At 34.0% G+C, this 20,140-nt stretch overlaps 1 protein-coding gene across 1 annotated transcript in view; it reads left to right on the top strand.

The window, feature by feature from the left end:
• TRDN (triadin) overlaps positions 1 to 20,140 on the top strand; it is a 303,903-nt gene that overhangs the window by 23,113 nt on the left and 260,650 nt on the right. Inside the window, exons 4-5 of the mRNA XM_060114534.1 lie at positions 1,018 to 1,050; positions 18,065 to 18,124. Coding sequence (XP_059970517.1) covers positions 1,018 to 1,050; positions 18,065 to 18,124 — 93 coding nt within the window. The remainder of the gene's footprint in view (positions 1 to 1,017; positions 1,051 to 18,064; positions 18,125 to 20,140) is intronic.

Here is a 20,140-nt window from a genome sequence, read left to right on the forward strand (position 1 = left end):
GATGATTGATACGCATTACAATAGTTTGCTTAAGTTTAAGCACAAATGAGCACTTGGGTCAGGCTAAACCAAAATGAATACACTTCAGAGTGCAAATAGCCTATCAACAGGCTGCCAAACTCAGTAAATTGGTCTCTATATGGCTTTCATCTTATAGCTTATCTGCCATTATGGCAAAGATGTCAAAATTAAATGCTACATTAGAGTAGCATTATAGTAGAGAGGGACTTATTATACAATCCTACAGAAACACAATAGAAACTCACATTTATATGCTTCTTCAGGAACAAAAAATGGCTGCTATTTCCCAAGTTTGAAAACTAAATATACGTATAAATATGTTATACATATAATTCATATTTACAGTCAAATAGAGAAAGCAGTCCTACTAAAATCACAATGAAAGTTAATTAATTGAATCAAATGGAGGTGTAGAACGGAAACACATTCTAAATGTCACAACAATTATGCAACTAAACTATTTACTCTCTAGAATGTATTGATGATCAAAAGGAAATAACAACTTAAACCACATGTAAACTGCTATTGAGTGGATGTGAAAAGAACAAAGCATTGTAATTCTGCTTTTTAGATGGCATTTTTAAGATCAGCCTTACTCATCAGAAATTACATATTCAGCCTTGACCACCAGGAAAGCTCTTATTATTTTAGTCCTTTCTATGACTTTGTCTGAATTTGTATTTCTTGGCTCCTGTGAGAGGTCGAGATGAACAATAGAGGACTGAAATGAACATGATATACGAACTATAATGTATAATTTGGATCACTGCCACAATTTTATTGAACTCATAAAAGTGAAACTATCTCAAATAAATGTACATAGGCAAAGTGTATATTTAAAAATTGGAATTTGGAAGGCAAAGTAATATATGAACTACTATTATCAAAACTAATAGATGGTTTTTTAAAAATGAATGAAAGAAAATGGGAAAATAGAGAGGCAATATTATGCTCTGCTGAAAGTTTTTCTAATTTACTGTTTTTGCCTTGGTTTAGGAGAAATAGAGGAGCCTCCCTTGAAAAAAAAAGGTTAGTTGGGTTGACCTTTGAAAAAAAAGTATTTTTCTTTTATGGTAATGTTGATTTTCACCATAATTTAAATAGATTTTACTTTGTTACAGACAATTTATTTTTAATGTAGAGTTTTTGTTTAATGGTTAGATTAAGATTTATAGTTAGGAAAAGAAATACTCGATTCTTTCCAATGAAGCTAATCCCATCATTTTTAAGTTGATTATTTAATTAATGCCTTCTTCAGTAGATGTGCAAATCAATCTACACACTGATCAATGTGAATTTGAATTGCAAGAATGAGGGGTAAATTCTATAGTTTTCTAAATGACCCAGAAGATGAGGATGCCCATGATCTTTATTATTCTCACTGTGGCCAGATATATCGATTTTAAATTTTTATTCTTTTTCTTATGTTATTGTCAGTATTATTTTTCTATTTTAGGTGATATCTATTGGAGAGGGTAGCTGAGATAGTGTGGAGGATAATAATCTTGAAGGCACAGGCATATGCAGTCAGTATGTATTATGTGTCATCCCAAAGCAGCAGAGTCACCTGGGTGTGCTTGGCTGTGGTTTACAGGGACTCCTTGAAGGAATAAACAACGTCGTCAGTCACTGAATGGAATGATCTTAAATCCAAAAGATGGGAGCAATACGACTGGGAAAAAGGGGTTATAACTGTAGGGCAAAAGCCTCAGAGATTTTTACAGGAAGGGGTAGGAATTATGTCTAGAAGGAATAATAGGGAGCAAAGGATACCATCCTGAGATATATTTGGTATGAGATAGAAACATAAAAGCCAGACAATACAGTTAGTTATTGATGCACACGTTGGGCAATAGCTCTTGGGAGTATTTATTACAGAGGAGAACTTGCTGGCCTCTGTTGCTATCTCCCTAGACCTATTGTGAATGCACACAGTAGGATCCAAATTTGGAGCTTCGGCCTTGCCTGATAGATGATGATAACCTCACTGTTTGTGATAAAATCTACTTAGTGTATGTTAATTTGGAAAATTTTGAATCTGTAACTAACCCAGTAAAAGGTAAAGTAGTGAAACTCAAGTGTGGGACTGCCATTCAGAAATGAAAATATTTATGAAGCTATTGAGAGCAGAAAGGATGGGTTGCCCTACTCACAAATCCATGATGGGAACCCAGGAACTCAAGACATTCTTAAGTCATCAAATCCAGGTATAGAGAATCTAAATTAGTTTATAAACTTCTTGAGGTAAAAAGCAGAGTCTTTTTATAGCTGTTCTCCAATGGATACTGCCCAGAACATAGTCAAAGTTTAAGCTAATGAGTTACCAGTCATGGTCTGGAAATTACAGCTTGTATATATATATATATATATATATATATATATATATATATATATATATATATATATATTCCATTTGGATATGGAAGAGTGAAAAACAAGTATTTTCTTATTTATAAATTAAATTCTACAAGAATATCATATAAGATCATATTCTCCATAATTCAATATCTAGTATTTAATATAGAATCTGTTCATTGCTTTTTATTTGAATTTCCTGGTGGGATTATTTTAAAATTAAGTTTTATGAAATGATTAGCATAAGTTGCAAATGCATGCAAAACTGTTTAATTATTGTTTTTAAATTATTGTATTGCTTTATGAAATCAACAGAAAAACTATTAAATAGTTGTTTAAGATACTTTTAAAAAATGTCAGTAATGATCATTAGTTAAAGCAGTCTAAGGGATATATATATTTAAAACCATGTACACTAATGTCTTAAAGGAGAATTGACTAAAATCACCTGAATATATTTTCTTAATATTATTATTTACAGAGTTACATGAGAAAATGGACATTTAAAGCATCATCTTATACATCCTACCTTGGGTACAGAGGCTGTAATAAATATTAGTTACAAAAGAAATATATTTAATTACAATTAGTTTTTATTTAAAACCTTTTCTTTTGTAGAGTCATAGAAACAATGAATTTTAAATCAGTATGTGATATTTTACAAAGCATTTTTAATACATATTCTGCTTTTAAAAGTACATTTTTAATGTTATTATTAGGGAAGAGATTCCATGAGCTTATCTCTATCTTATGATGAATTATTTTATAAATTCTATATTTTAAAATTGTGGTTTAAGAAGTTTTTTAGGTTATTTTTGATAATCTAGAATTATATCCTCTTAAAATATTTGATTTTCACCTGTCTAAATGAGTCTTTATTAGTCTCTTCATTAGTACTCTTTCCCATTCAGACACATTCAATGATATTTAACCATTTTATATTACCTAATTATCAGGCTGTGACGTTGTTTATTTGACTGTCCTGTATCTATATGAAGCATTTTATTTAAATGTGCTTAAAATGTTGGTTTCATTTGTCCAGTTATTGCTATTTTTACCAAAATAAAAATTCAGCTACCTTGTTATTTATGGGTGGAGTTTGCAGTTTTAATTTGATATGGAATAACAGTACAGTCAAATAATCTCAGGGTTGCCCGGTTGATTATTAAACAGATTATTAATATGGATGAAATTTTTGAATCTGCTCTTCTGTGGCTTATGTTGTTATATATAAATATAGCTTTAGGGTATTAAGTGTAGTACCTCGTGTCTTTACATTCTTCATGCATATTTACTTACCAACTTGTCAAAATTTTTAAATATTAAATTCTATTTCAAATACTCCGTGATGCAGGCTGAAGGCACTGAATCATTATAAAATATTACATTTTTATTGTATAATTATTTAAAACATAACTATGAAAACCAATACCATTGTAAATTATAGATTCTGGAACAATTCTTTGCTATGTAGGGTGGGTGTGTTTTGTTTACCTAGAATCAGCCTGTTGAGTAGCTTTCTTCACACCAGGGTACCTATCATGGACATGTAAACACCACACTTTCCAAGGGATAAACGAGTGAGGATAACATCAAAGGAATCAAATTACATTTGTATGCTTTCCTAAAATTGATCTGCCTGAGAACATATCCAAGGTTATCATAGTAATTCTTCTATGTTACGAGATAAAGAAGTGTCTTTCACACATCTTCAAATTGCTAGAATGCCAACCAAAGAGACCAATAAGCCTTCCTGTCCTATCTTGCATATATCTGCTAAAGGAGAGGCATGGTGCTGATACTCAGGTGTTCTGTGTCATGATGGGATGTTCTGAAGTCAGAGATAAGGTAGAGTGGGGAGATAGGAACAATGGCAAATTTCATTTAATGATTTTGCCTTTTATTTAGCTGAATAATGTGAAAGAGTGCATTGCTCTTGAGGGAGACTCCCTTGAGAGCAAAACAGAAAGAACATCCATAGGAAATACTGAAAACTAAAGATGGCTTTTAGGGCTTCCCTGGTGGCGCAGTGGTTGAGAGTCCGCCTGCCGATGCAGGGGACATGGGTTCGTGCCCCGGTCCGGGAAGATCCCACATGCCACTGGGCCCGTGAGCCATGGCTGCTGAGCCTGCGCATCCAGAGCCTGTGCTCCGCAACACGAGATGCCACAATAGTGAGAGGCCCGCGTATTGCAAAAAAAAAAAAAAAAAAAAAAATGGCTTTTAAAAATTTAAATGCAAGCAGTTCTTTTCAGTTATTCTCAATATTTGTTCCTAGGAAGTGTCACTGGTTTGAAACTACTTTGAAACAATCAAAGCAGTGTAGGTTAGTGACACTAATTCTTTTAAATATAACTGGGATATTTCTAAGGCAACCAGACTGTTAAAGATGCATTGAATAAACCCATGGATGTCACATTTCTGTGATTCATTTCAGACTAATTCTGTATTGTTCAAAAAGAAATTTAAAACTTACCTTATGTAATTAATTATATTATGAAATACATAATCTAACTGATATCAAACCTTATCATACATCATTTAATATAAAATGTTTAATATTTTGTACCTCCTATTGACAAAAAATTAAATTATATACTATTTGCAGAACTAGTTCACTATGTGTATGTATATATATACAGAGAGAGAGAGATGTGTTTATGTATATATATACATGATATATTATGTACCATTTATTCATTATATGTTTTTTATTATATGTATTTTCTACCTCCTACTAACAAAAAACAACCCACTATATGCTAGCTGGCTGCTCAATAAACATATATATGTAAATGTATAGATTTAATATATATTCTACTTTGCCTATAAATTATAAATTTTTATCATGATATCTAACAAAATTATTAGAGTTATTTCTTTTATATTTGCAACTTTAAAAATTATTCCCAAAAGTAAAACCTCAAAATTTGGTATCCCCCTAACATGTATATTTCAGGAATATCAAACTTTTAAAAATACTCCTAGCTCCATAAACAACTAAAAATTTTACTTATATGGTACCTGACATTAGTTCAAGTAAAATAATGTGCAGCAGAATATTGGTTTGTCTTGTTTTATAACTTATTGTAAAATAAATGTATTATATTAAATCCAAATAATTTAAATATGTTGCAAAATTTATTACTTTCATAATAATTTCCTCAAAATACACACTAAAAATTTTTTTGCACTGAAGAGCAAAATTATACTTTTTTGAAAAGGGGTAAGTTTGATTTACATAAGAAATTTGAAAACAAAGGCTGGCGTTGCCCATTAGTTAACATGGCAAACATTTTCCATAAATTAAGTGAGCGGCAGCACCAAAGTTTAGATGAAATATACCTAAAGCAAGAATTACAATTGAAACATAAAGCAATATCATTTTATCCTACATTATTACATTATACAATTTTATTGAGTTATAATTAACATACAATATTATATTAGTTTCAGGTGTACAAAAATAGTGATTCAGTATGTTTATGCATTATGAAATGCTCACTGCAGTAAAACCAATTACCATCCATCACTATACAAAATTGCTACAAAATTATGGACTATATTCCCTATGTGTAGATTACATTCCTGTGATTTTTTTGTTTTATGGCTAGAAGTTTATACTTCTTAATCATTTTCATCTATTCCATCTGGCCCTCTCCCCACACCCCCCCCAGCAATCACCAGTTTGTTCTCTGTATCTATTGGAATCTAAAAAATAAAATAACAAAACAAAACAAAACAGAAACAACAAAAAACAAGCAACCAAATTAAAAAATTGGCAGAGGAGCTAAATAAACAGTGTATTTTAAAACGACGTTAAAAATATATGTCTAGGGCTTCCCTGGTTGCACAGCGGTTGAGAGTTCGCCTGCCGATGCAGGAGACACGGGTTCGTGCCCCGGTCCGGGAAGATCCCACATGCCGCGGAGCGGCTAGGCCTGTGCGCCATGTCCACTGAGCCTGCGCGTCCGGAGCCTGTGCTCCACAATGGGAGAGGCTACAACAGTGAGAGGCCTGCGTACCGAAAAAAAAAAAAAAAAAATATATATATATATATATATATATATATATATATATATATATATATATATATATATATATGTCTATTCAGCATAGGCAGCTTAGCATATTTCTTTTTCCAAAAAAGGATACTGGTTTCTCACAAACTTAATATGATTCTTCTTTCATAGTTCTATATTAACATTCATGTGATGTGGACTTTTCAGATTATGTAAACATTCATAAAAGTATATTTTTTACTGGGGATACAGCTTTTTAATTTTTTGTACTAACATTTCTAAGTGCAACATAATGGATATACTTATCTCTTTTTACAGTTTATTCTTACTTAAACCTTAGTCTACAATAAGTCTGTATATAAGAATAATCATTACAGCATTTATGTTCTTTGAAATATGTAATTTTAGGAGACAATAATAGTCTCTTAACAAGAAATTACATTTAATAATGTCACTTTCTGACATCTAGCTTTAAAGTTAAGAAAGAATATTTTTAGTCCTTCGGACCCATACATACTCATTTTTGGGGGAAGGAAAAATTGATCTTCAGTTTTAGGGACATGGTGGCCTTATGAGATAAATTATCACTTGCCTTTGTGGAAAGAGCCAAAATCCCCTGTACATTATGTTGAATTTCCTTGATTTCCAGCTACTTGCTCTTTGAACTAAGGGACCACCTTGAAGTTTGAACAGGACCCAAATATGAAGGCTGATATTCTGTGAAATTGTTACTGATGCATGCCAATGGCAGAGGAAGAAGCTCTTCTTAACTTAGAGTAAAACAAATTACATTCTCCTTATAATCGTGTTTTAAGATTTCCCTAAAGCTCCTGGGGTTGAAAAGAGCCCAGCAAATTTAAACTCAGTTCTTTCATTGTGTATTTTTCTCACTTTATTGAAATCCACATTAGCTCTTTGCAGTCAGGGTGAATAAGGAAGAACCAGGGAATCTGAGCATCATAAATATTCAAGACGTTAGGATTAGGCCATTCAGAAGGTTGTATCACGTCACTGGGAGTAAGATAGATGGACATGTTTCTGTGCCAGAGATTTCATTACGTCCATCTTTGTTGGCAGCTTCGGTGCCTTACCCCAGGCAGAACTTTAAGTGTCTGAAAAATACTGTGAGTGAAAAACGGAGGGAGAGTGGAAAGGTGACTAAACTTGTTAAAATTTGTAGCCTCAGAATACTGGTTACCAGGTTGGCCCTAGTAACACTGTTAAGTAGACACATTAATCTTTGGACTACTCCTCTAAATAAGTCTAGATTAAAACTCAGCTCCATAACTGCACTGCTGCATATTGCCCTCAGGCTGCTCAAGGAACTCACTGCTTTATCTTCTGGTTGTCTTTCCCAATATTGATCAGACCTGTGAGGACAAGGGGCAAGACGCAGAAAGAGCAGACAGTGAGGCTTGGTGATGGGATCAGAATGAAAAAGGCTGAGGAGAGTTTTGATGAATGATCCAGAGACTTACTTCTCTAAGGAGTTGCAGCTGTAGTGAACCCTGGGCCCAAAAGAGCTCATTTCTATCAAGGCAAGCAAACTGGAACCAGAGTGATGGAAATAATGCTGGTAACACTGGAGCCTGAAGGAGCAAGCCAATGAAAGCAAGGGATTAAATTTTGGTGCCAACATCATGGAGAATAAAAAGGCTGAGACAGGACTTACCTGGTGGCACAGTGGTTAAGAATCCGCCTGCTAATATAGGGGACGCGGGTTGGAGCCCTCGTCCAGGAAGCTACCACATGCCGCGGAGCAACTAAGCATGTGTGCCACAACTATTGAGCCCACGTGCCACAACTACTGAAGCCCAGCTGCCTAGTGCCCGTGCTCCGCAATAAGAGAAGCAGCCACGATGAGAAGCACACGCACCACAACAAAGAGTAGCCCCCGACTCTCCCCAACTAGAGAGAGCCCACGTGCAGCAACAAAGACCCAGCGCAGCCAAAAATAAAATAAATTAAAAAAAAAAAAAAAAAAAAAGGCTGAGACAGCTCAACTCAGGCCCAACCATTTTAAGTAGCTCCTGTTGGAGCAAAAATAATCTCAGGGGCTTCCCTGGTGGCACAGTGGTTGAGAGTCCGCCTGACGATACAGGGGACACGGGTTCATGCCTCGATCTGGGAGGATCCCACATGCCGCGGAGCGGCTGGGCTCGTGAGCCATGGCCACTGAGTCTGCGCCTCCGGAGCCTGTGCTCCGCAATAGGAGTGGCCACAAGAGTGAGAGGCCCGTGTACTCCAAAAAAAAAAAAAAAAAAGAATAATCTCAAGGTTGCTGCATTCCTATCTGGAAATAAGGTTGGGTGTGTGAATGAGAAGCTGTTAGGTTTATATGTATTCCAGATTCTCTTCAACTCTGTACGTTCTGTTTTTCAAAATCATGAGATTTCGGTCTCTTGTGGAAAAAAGTATGTCCAGTTAAGACATCATTTGAATCTGATGCACGGAGTTGAGAATCCCTGGTACTTTTTCTGTTTTGTTTTTGTTTTTGTTTTTTTACTACCTAACACGTAGAACAAAAGAAATAGAATTTTTGAACACTTTCAAGTTAGGTGGAATAGCATATCCCACTTTTAACTCCTGTCCCAATATTTTTCTGTTGAAATGAACATGATATTTGACTATCAATATTTTATTATAGGCATAATTGTCAATTATATAATGTCAATTTATAGTTGACATATTTTATATAAACATCTGTGGATAAGTTAAGGCAAAGTATTAAAAATGCACAGTGTTTTAAATTTTATTATTATTTAGATTTGCAGTGTTCCAGAAAAACAATATTAAAAAACCCTAACTTATTGATACCCATATTGATCACTGTGGGAAGAAATGCTTTAAAAATGCATTGGTAACATGCTTTTAAGTTTCCTCCATGTCTTTTCATGGCTTGATAGTGTATTTCTTTTTAGTGCTGAGTAATATTCCATTGTCTGGAGGTACCACAATTTATTTCTTCATTCACCTACTGAAGGACACCTCGGTTACTTCCAAGGTTTAGCAATTATGAATAAAGTTCCTTTAAACAAACAAAAAAACAAAAAAATACCCTACTACCTTTTGTACAAGTGTTGCAGTTTACAATACCTTTCACATACATTTTTAAATTTCCACAAATAGTAAAATTCTGCAACTTTCTCCAGCATTTCTAATAGAAAGTAAAAAGGTTGAGAAATGCAACATTTTACTGTCCCAAATTTTCAACCACACTCATTTTAGTGTTTAAATCATTTGTGTGTCATGTCTTAAAGAACAGGTGAGATACTCTCCACCACAACTTTCTATATTGTGCAAGAGTTAATAGCTTATAATCTTGCTTAAACACTTATTTTTTAACTCAGTATATATTTATAGAGTAGTTAGTATATGCCAATTATTATTGAAAATTTACTGTGGAACAAAATAGACATAGTTTTTGCCCTCATCAAATTTAGAATTTAGTGAGGGAGACAAGTAATAATAATAATAATAGCCAATATTTTACATGATGCTTATTAGATATCAGGTGCTGCTCTAAATCCTTTACATTTTAACTTATTTTAATCCTCATGTAAATCTATGTGGTAGGTACTATTATTAACCTCATTCTACAGATGAGGAAGTGAAGTTCACACAACTAGTAGGTATGAGAATTAGATTTGAATTAAGCAGATTGACTCAAGCATTAGTTATCTTAAACACTAAGCTGCATTTTAATACATGCCTGGGATGACAATATTTTTGTATAGATCTTTTAATAGCTTATGTATGTCTAGATTTTCCTAACAAAATGCATTTTTAATTACACTAGAATACTATTGATTTATGCCATCTTTTGTACGACAATTATTCAAATAATCATTTAATGACCATTGCAATCCAGAAATAATGAATACTCTAAATAATTCTAATTTTTTATTTTTTCTCAGCAAAATAATACATTATTATATCTGCTTCTCATGTTTCCCAGCACTTCACAAGTCTAGTGCAGAGACTAATACCTCTTCAGAGACATTGGACTCTAACCCAATTGCTTATTTGGCATTAGACTTTAGAAAAACCGCCTGATTTAGGAGGGTATATTTTTTGGTTATCACTGTTGAGTTATAAAGCATGAAAACCAGAGTTTAAATTCTTTGAGTTCCTTTCATTTAAAAAAATGCATTAAACTGAGTTATTTGTAGTGAGGTGGATGGATCTAGAGTCTGTCGTACAGAGTGAAGAAAGTCAGAAAGAGAAAAATAAATACAGTATACTAACACACACACACACACACATATATATATATGGAATCAAAAAAAAAATGGTTCTGAAGGACCTAGGGGCAAGACAGGAATAAAGACACAGAGGTAGATAATGGACTTGAGGACATGGAGAGGGGTAAGCGTTAGCTGGGATGAAGTGAGAGAGTGGCACTGACATGTATACACTACCAAATGTAAAATAGCTAGCTAGTGGGAAGCAGGAGCATAGCACAGGGAGATCATCTCAGTGCTTTGTGACCACCTAGACGGGTGGGGTAGGGAGGGTGGGAGGGAGATGCAAGAGGGAGAGGATATGGGGATATAAGTATGTGTATAGCTGATTCACTTTGTTATACAGCAGAAACTAACACAACAATGTAAAGCAATTATACTTCAATAAAAATGTTTAAAAAAATAATAAAATAAAATAAAGCCTAGCATGATGAAGTATTGGTTTTAGAATGGGAGATGAATAATAACAATAAGAATCTAAAAGGAGACTTCTTCTCTTTTCTCCACTTCTCATATTCACACATACTTCCCTACAGATAGTGAGAAAGGGGATAGGGGAAAACCAGGACTAGTGAAAGAAGTCAGAATACACTTCCCATCTTCTATGGAAGTAACTTGCCCCTTCTGTTGAGTGCCCCTCATATCATAATGGACAGAGTAAACACTAGTGGAGAACTGATACATTAGATAAGGTTACCAATAACTCAGGAAAACAAAGGGATCCTTTTCATTGCTTCCCGACACATTGAGCTGTCACTCTTTCTCCATTTATTTTTCCCTCTCCAGTTATCAAAATTCAAATTGACAATTGTACCTTTAAGGACCTTGGACAGTCTCACACTTGGATTGAGATACTTTGACCTCTGTGTTTTCTAAGCCACAAAACAATCTTTGAGGTTTACTGTTACCAAAATGGCTTATCATTCCAACTAGAATCTGTTGCTGAGACTTACCAGGTTCTCAGGTTGGACTCTAACCTATTGGCAAAGCACATACATTTGGAGGTAAATAATGACTACTTTGACCTTCTTTGCCCCTTGTATCCAGAATTGGTTCAGTTTAAGTGAACTCTTCTTAAAAGAGTGCAAAAGGTTAAATGAAATTTTTTTGCTACTATACATTACTGTTATGTTGCATAAGGTAGAGGCATTTACCTGTCTATAGAAATTATTGAATAACTAGAAGATAGTATTAATATAAGAAATTTTATTTTTCTTTGAAGTTTGCTGAAAACCATAGGGCAATAAATTTCCATTTACTGACTTGACTCTTTTACATTTAATTTTCCATTCTTACACAAATAGTAGTTTGCGGGCAAGAGTTATTGAGAGTAAAAAATTAGGCATCATCTGCTTATGAGAAAAATATCCTTCTGAAGTCTAAATTGGTATCATGCTGTTACTCAATTGGGCAGGAGCCTGAATGGTCATCATTTCCTGGCTAAAGTGTAAGGAGATAGAACTAGCACACTGTGTAGAGGCTACATTGGATTCTTTGGACATCTGTTAGCCAGAGACAGTGACAATAGTGATGGAATACAATCCCCAAAGAAAATGTAATGTTGCAATAAAACATGCAGAGACATTTAATTTATCCTTAAGTTTGAATTGTAGGGGCAGAAAAATTCTCCTTCCTCCTGTCTAGGTTCTTTGGCTGGTCTAATAATTAAATTGATAGAAGACAGATTAATGGGAGAAAAATAAACAGTGTTCATACATACGGGAGCCCCATAAAAATATGAGACTCAAAGGGCAGCCAGGTAATTGAGACATATATAAATAACATCCTGAGCTAAGGAAAAGAGAGGGGTCTGAGTATACAAAAGGAAGGAAGGCTATTCACAGGAAGGGGGAGTAGACGTTTGGAAAACAAAGAGTGTCCTGTTATGCAGATAAGTTTCTTGGTATCTCTGGTAATAGCTCTCTCCTTGGTACAGGCCCCCTTTCCAATGTAAATTTAGGCAGTTGAGGGGAAGGTAAAGAGCTTTTCCTGCTGGGCTTTGATTGCATTTAGCTGAAAAATAATCCTTATGCCAAAGAGACATATTTTGAGGTAGTGAAATCTGCTCCTTTTCAGAATCATCAGAAATAAATTTCTTTTGTCTTCTATAAGCAAAGAAATGTATGTGTGTATGCCTTTACAAGGTTAGCTGTGCTTGTCTGCACTTACCTGTACAGAGATACTAACAGTCTTCAAGTGATCATCAGTTAAAAATAGTTGATGATGTTCCTGCAAAACAACGTCTATGTAAGTCATTATATTTCATCGTGAGCTGTAGAGATTTGTGTGTGTGTGTGTGTATGTGTGTGTTTTAATCCACGACTCACACTTATAAGAGATCTGAGTGGATCTGCCCAGAGCAGTGGGGCTGTCTTAGTTTATATAAAGCTGAAGTGCAGAATCAGGAAAATAAAAAGTTGGGACTTTATTCTTGAGACTGTGAAATTGAGCAGGACCCTGGGGGAACTTTCGAGGTACAAAAGCCCCAGCCCTGAAAATTCTGAAAGAGTAAAGGAATCTCAGCATGTGTTTCCTGCCAGGATCCTTGTACCGTGGTTTGTACCCAAAGCACAGAATCCCCAGTGCCTGCTTTTGTTGATGTCTATAGAAAATGCTGGCTGGTCTGGACACATTTGCCCCAAATTCCAACTGTGCACGAAAACTTCAGAATATTTTAAAAATTCAAATTTTTTTTCTCTTAGGAGCAGGAAGAAAATACTCCTTGAAAGGGTGTTAGCAAAGGGAGGTGAGGGTAGGGAGAACCTTAATTTGGATCCTCTTTTAGTTGAAATGCAACCTTTAAGAAACTTTTGACAACCATTGACCAGAACTTTATGTAAATTGCTTCCCTATGTATCAGCTGTTTTTGGAAGAAAAACCCATCCCTGCAACCACTTAGAACTGTCTTGATTTTTCAGCAATTTAAACTATAATGTAGTTCTGTGTAGAGAATGTCACTGTAGTTTTGGGTGTATATGTGTGTGGGTGCTGATAATTTTGTATTTTCATTGGGAGTGGAAAAGGAAAACAATTCAAGGTGAAAAAATTATTCTTAAATATTCATTTTTATAAATCTTATTAAAGAATTTTGATATAACAAAAAAATAAAATAAACACTTTGAAATATATTGTCATCATTTTTTATTTATTTTTATTTTTATTGAAGTATAATTTATTTACAATGTTGTGTTAGTTTCAGGTATACAGCAGTGATTCAGTTATATATATATATATATATATATATATATATATATATATATATATATATATATATATATATATACATATACATGTTCTTTTTCAGATTCTTTTTCCTTACAGGTTTTATGAACTATTGAGTATAGTTCCCCATGGTATACAGTAGTAGGTCCTTGTTGGTTATCTATTTTATATATAGTAGTATGTATATTGTTAATCCCACAAGAAAAATCTCTAATAAACAACCTAACCTTACACCTAAAACAACTAGAGAAAGGAGAACAAACAAAACCTAAAGTTAGTAGTAGGAAAGAAATCATAAATATCAGAGCAGAAATAAATTAAATAGAGATGAAGAAAACAATAGAAAAGATAAATTAAACTAAAACCTGGTTCTTTGAAAAGACAAACGAAATTGATAAACCTTTAGCCAAACTCATCAAGAAAAAACGGGATAGGGCCCAAATCAGTAAAATCAGAAATGAGAAAGGAGAAGTTACGACCGACACCACAGAAATACAGAGGACCATAAGACACTACTATAAAGAGCTATATGCCAATAAAATGGACAACCTAGAAAAAATGGACAAATTCTTAGAATGGTGCAATCTCCCAAGACTGAACAAGGAAGAAATAGAAAATATGAGCAGACCAATTACAAGTACTGAAATTGAATCTGTGATTTAAAAACTCCCAACATAAAAAAGCCCAGGACCAGATGGCTTCACGGGTGAATTCTATCAAACATTTAGAGAAGAGTTAACATCTTCCCTTCTGAAACAATTCCAAAAAATTGCAGAGGAAGGAATACTTCCAAACTCATTCTGTGAGGCCACAATCACCCTGATACCAAAACCAGACAAAGATACCACAAAAAAGAAAATTACAGGCCAATGTCACAAATGAACATAAAAATTATCATCATTTTTAAGTCTAATTTTCCTTTACTTTCATCTATTTTTATTTTTGCTTAAGTGAAACCTATTATGAAGTGTAACCAACATTCCTGGACTTACCTCCCACTTTAAGGTTACCTCCCTTTCTTGTATTTGGGGGAAAATGGAGGGAATATGTTTCCCTCCTGCCTTTTCCTGAGTGGTGATCTGCATCCCAATCTTTTTGAGATTTGTCTTCTTTCATTTTATTTTTTTCCCCTCCAGGATGGATCCCTGCTCATTACAATTCTGGTCATAATCTAGAGCTCATTCCCTTTTGGTCGGCTGCTGCTGGGTGCACAAGAGCTAAGGCTAAGGGGAACCAAGGTTTCCTCTACTACTGTTATTTTTTCTGTTCTCTGATATGCAAGCTTTCACCTACCTTGCAGGAAACCCCATCATGAACCAACATGGATTGTCTAATTCCATAAACCACCACCTTGTCTAAACAGTGTATTTCCCCAGTTAAGTTAGGCTAGGAGGCTCTGACAGGCTTACCCAGGCAGAATGGCCTTTTGAACCTAATCCTGCAGAAGATTCTAACTCGTGTCTGATCCTCCTGTATGAGTTCTAGAATCCCTCTTTTATTCCTCTGAGTAGCCAGTGGATATCTGTGGAATATAAACACACACACACACACACACACACACACACACACACCTCTAAAGGAAAAATATTATTCTCAATGACAGATTTAAGGCCTTTTTCAATCACAATAGATGTAACGTTTCATATAAATTTTTAATTTAGAAAATTTCATCCCATTTCTATATTCAAATTAATCCCTATCAGGAGTAAGAAATTATTTCTTAAGGATGATTCCCTTAGCACATGCAAAGACTACTCTAAATCTTTGACATTTTACTTACTTTATCAGGCTGAGTTATACAAGGCCACAATCTTCTCCATATCTTCTGTTTGTTTAAATAGGAGGGAGGAAGCAGAATGGTATTGGCAGGAGAGAATTTTGAGGGGGGTTTTAAATTAACTTGTAGAAGATTTAACCCTGTAGATGACCTGAAAAGGTCATTTGCCCACCCCTAGGACCAGACAAGTACTGTCTAAAACTAGTATAATGTGAGCTACATATGTATTTAAAATTTTTTGAGTAACCACATTAAAAAAATGTAAAAAGAAAAATATGAAATTAATTTTAATAACATGTATTATTTAACCCCAAATATCAGTCAGGGCTCAACCAAAGAAGCAAAAGTAGGAAATTATGCAGATATATTTATATATTAAGACATTTATTACAAGGAATTGGCCTGTGTGATTGTGGGGACTGGCTGAGCAAATGAGAACCCATAGGACAGGCAGTCAAGAAGTGAAGATCATGGGCAAGCTGGAGCCCATGGGCATGGACCAACGCTGTCATCCACCCAAAGAATTTCTTCCCTCTCCCAGGAAACCTCAAACTTGTTTTTGAGACCTTCCAGTGGAATCAGACAAGCCCACCCAGATGATCCAGAACCACCTATTTAAAGCTAATAAACTAGACATTTTAATTACATATGCAAAATACCTTCACAGCAACTTCTAGATTAGTGTTCATTTGAATGATTTGGGATAGTAGCCTAGCCAAGTTGACACATAAATAAAACCATCACACTCAATATGTCCAAAATAATATCATTCTGATATGTAATTAATATAAAAATTATTAATGAGGTATTTTACATTCTTTTTAATATTAAGTCATCATAATTCATTATGTACTTACACTTATAGCACATCTCAATTTGGACTAACCACATATCATGTCTAGTGGACATTGCATTGGACAATGTAGGTCTAGACAGTGACAAAGAGTGATTGGACTGTTGCTCTAAAGATACAAGTTCCCAACAGGAGTCATTTCACAATATCTAAAGACATTTTTTATAGTCATGACTGGGGATGGGGATGGGGGCTAGAAGCATCTAGTAAGTAGGGATGCTGCTAAATACAGTGCACAGAGTAGCCCCACTCCACCTCCAAATAACAATTTCCCCAATCTAAAAAGTCAATAATGCTAAGATGAAGAATCATGCTTTGGAGTAGGATTTGGAGACATAGGGAGGAGATTAATAATAAAAATAATGAGGAGGAGGAGGAGGAGAGAAGCTGGAAGCTGGATGTTTCCTAAGCCCTTGGGATAGCTTTCCTTGTACCTTGAAGCCTTTTTTTCACAAATGAAATCGAATATCTTAACTCTTTTGTATCTCCATTGTCATTTTCAAGGTCACGAATGGGATAAGGGTAGAGGAGTGGCCTTATAAATAGTATGACTGATTAATGGGGAAAATGAGGGGAGGAAATCTTCACAGTGGTGATTATCTCTTTAACTGGTGAATGAAAGTCAGTAGCTGTCTTTTCTGAAGATATTTAGGATTTTCCTATAGTTGGTCTTGATTTTAGACTTCTAGAAAAATTATAAAAATGCAAATTCAAATCTACAAATGGAGAATTTAGAATATGTACAGTAATTAGCACCATCTCAGACCATCTGTGGAATAAAGTTGTGATAAATAAATAAGTAAAACTCATTAGCATTTTTCTAAGAAAAACCATGGTATTTAAGATTAAGTCACTTTTCAGAGGTAATAATCATATTTGTAAACTCTAATCTCAAATTTACTTCTATCCAAATTAACTGCAAATTCAAAATTAACTTTATTTTCTAAGCCTTGGCAATGTATGTTTACTGAAACTAGCAGCAAATTGAATATATTTGTTAAAACCTGATATTTAGAAAAAATGTAACAACTAACATTCTATGAAATGTGTCATATCTTCATGCAGTAATTATTGGTTAAATGCAAGGCCAAATTCTGATTATAAACATAGCTTAGAGTCAATACTTCTGAGATATATTTCCTATTAGATAGTTGTTACAGTTCATTTCACAAATTCTTAATTTAATATGTAAAAACTAAATCTTCCTAAATCTAAATGACATTTTTTACTAAGGAGTCTTAATATGCATTGAGAGTAATTGAAATAAAACATAATTATAATTTGTGATCAGATTTAGTACTGAAAACAGTGGCAACATTTATTGATTTAAGTTTTTAAGCTTTTTCAATAACTAAATTTTAGGTAACTCCAATTTTTTCCTTATTTCAATAAATAAGGGATTTATGTGGCAATATGTTACAATGACTCTTTCCTTTTAGATACCTTTAAATTTGTTGGCTAAAATAATTTAGACTTCATGCTGGAATTATAATGTTTAGGTCATAGCTATGATTTATATTTTGCACATTTTCAAAAAGAGTTTTTAAAAGTATATCCTATTTTTTCCTAGAAATACACAAAGAAAAAACTGAAAAGCAGGAGAAAACTGAAAGGAAAATACAAACTAAAGGTAAGTGTTAAATTTTGTGTTTATTCTTATTTTTATTCAGGATATATATTTTGTATATTTACATGAGAAAATGGAAAGTTTTCATATTTAGTGCTCTTTTGCTTTAATTGTTGATAGTGTTTAAGTAAGTTTACTTCTAAGTAAACCCCAGGTATAAATGTATAATATTTAATTACTGGAATCAAAATAACTTCAAAATGTGTTACAATCTTTCAGTTATTTACTGATACAGTTGGCTTTTGCTTACTGAGATAGTACCACAAACGTATTTTTTTTATTTTTTATTTTTTTGCTTTATAACGAATTTAATCAGTTATACATATACATATGTTTCCATATCCCCTCCCTTTTGCATCTCCCTCCCACCCTCCCTATCCCACCCCTCCAGGCGGTCACAAAGCACCGAGCTGATCTCCCTGTGCTATGCGGCTGCTTCCCACTAAACAAACGTATTTTTTGACTTATTAGCAAATATTTTTCCTTCTTTAATCAGTTAATAGATCAGAGTTCAATTTTTTTTAACTTGAATTTTTTTATGCCATGCTATACCTTTAAAATCTTTGTCATAGAAATGCAGTCATTATACTATCTCACTGAAGACTGCTATGGCCTCAGAGCTTGCTTACACAGCCTCAAGGGGTAGATGGACAATGACAACATGATGATTAATATCCTTTTCAAATCAACTAAATCTAGTAACTGAAACCTTGCATTAGAGGGATATTACTAATGGCCAGCAGTGTCTTGCTCATCTTACAAGCATCACTTTTCTAGGAGTGACCCATGTAGTCATAAAACTTAAAAAGAAAACTTACCAGAAGCACAAACATTCAATAGGACATGTTTCTAAATATGCCCAAGTTTCCCCAATGATCAGTCTCACATGATACTGGGTGAGTTAAGGCAAAAATAAAAATCTCATTATTACTGTATTTGTGTGATACAGCTGAAAATGAAAGAATTTTCCTAGGATAAAAATTGAATGTTGTCTAATATTTATTATGTCAAAAACTGACTAGTACAACATTACCTGCACAAACATCAAAGTTACCAGTAACAGTTTCAAATAATAGAAGTTCTAATTAACCTGAAATAATACCAATATGTGAATCTACATTAAAATACCATGTTTTCCTTTTTAATATACTTCATGAACTTCCTTTTTGTGAAGAGTTCAAATCATTCTGCAGATACTATGTCTTTAATCCTAATGTTTGAATTAGTTCCAGATTGATCAGCCAATCCTTATACAACCAGGGACAATGAAGTTTACTCAACTGAAACCCATTTATATTTGTACTCAGGGAACTAATGTCTTATTTCTGTTCCCTTTCCCTTTTTTCGTTCTTAATTCCTTTGGTCAGGGAAATTGGACACAGCTCTTGGGTACGGATTGACTAAGCTAGCCATCACTGAACTGGTTATGTGTTTCTATCTGCTGGAGGTTAAACAGAAATTCAACTGGTTCCACATGATTGGGGAGTCTGCTGTTTTATCTTGCAGACTGTACTACTAATTTAATAGCAGTGCTCCTGGAGTGGATATTGTGATGCAGATGGTATCATTTGCGTTTTGGACTTGGCTCTATTAGAATCCTGCTGTTAAAGACTGAGCAGTGGGCTGTAGAGTGGGCTTTTTAAACTAGTGAGTCTTGTATAATTAAAACAGTGAATTTGGCTGAAGTTTAAAATAAATTCCTCAAAGGCTGGGCTAGAGATTTGTACCTGAATATATTTCCTGAATAGATCAAATATAGTTTGGGAAAGTGAATGTTTCTCAAGAAAGAGAAAATGGAGCTTCAGCTGTTCAACAGTGAAACGGGCTTCAGAGATACTTTTTTCCACAATTTTTTTTTTTTTGTGAAAATGAACAAAAGATTTCATTTTACTGCTTAGTTTCCTCATCCAGGTAGAATAGAATAATGCCTGCTTTCTATTCCCAAGTAGTTCAGTGAAAATAAATGTGGTTTTATAGCTGCTCCTATGTCTAGATAAATACATGTTTTCTCTATGCCAC

The sequence above is a fragment of the Mesoplodon densirostris genome, chromosome 12 (assembly GCF_025265405.1).
Source record: "Mesoplodon densirostris isolate mMesDen1 chromosome 12, mMesDen1 primary haplotype, whole genome shotgun sequence".
NCBI lineage: Eukaryota > Metazoa > Chordata > Mammalia > Artiodactyla > Ziphiidae > Mesoplodon > Mesoplodon densirostris.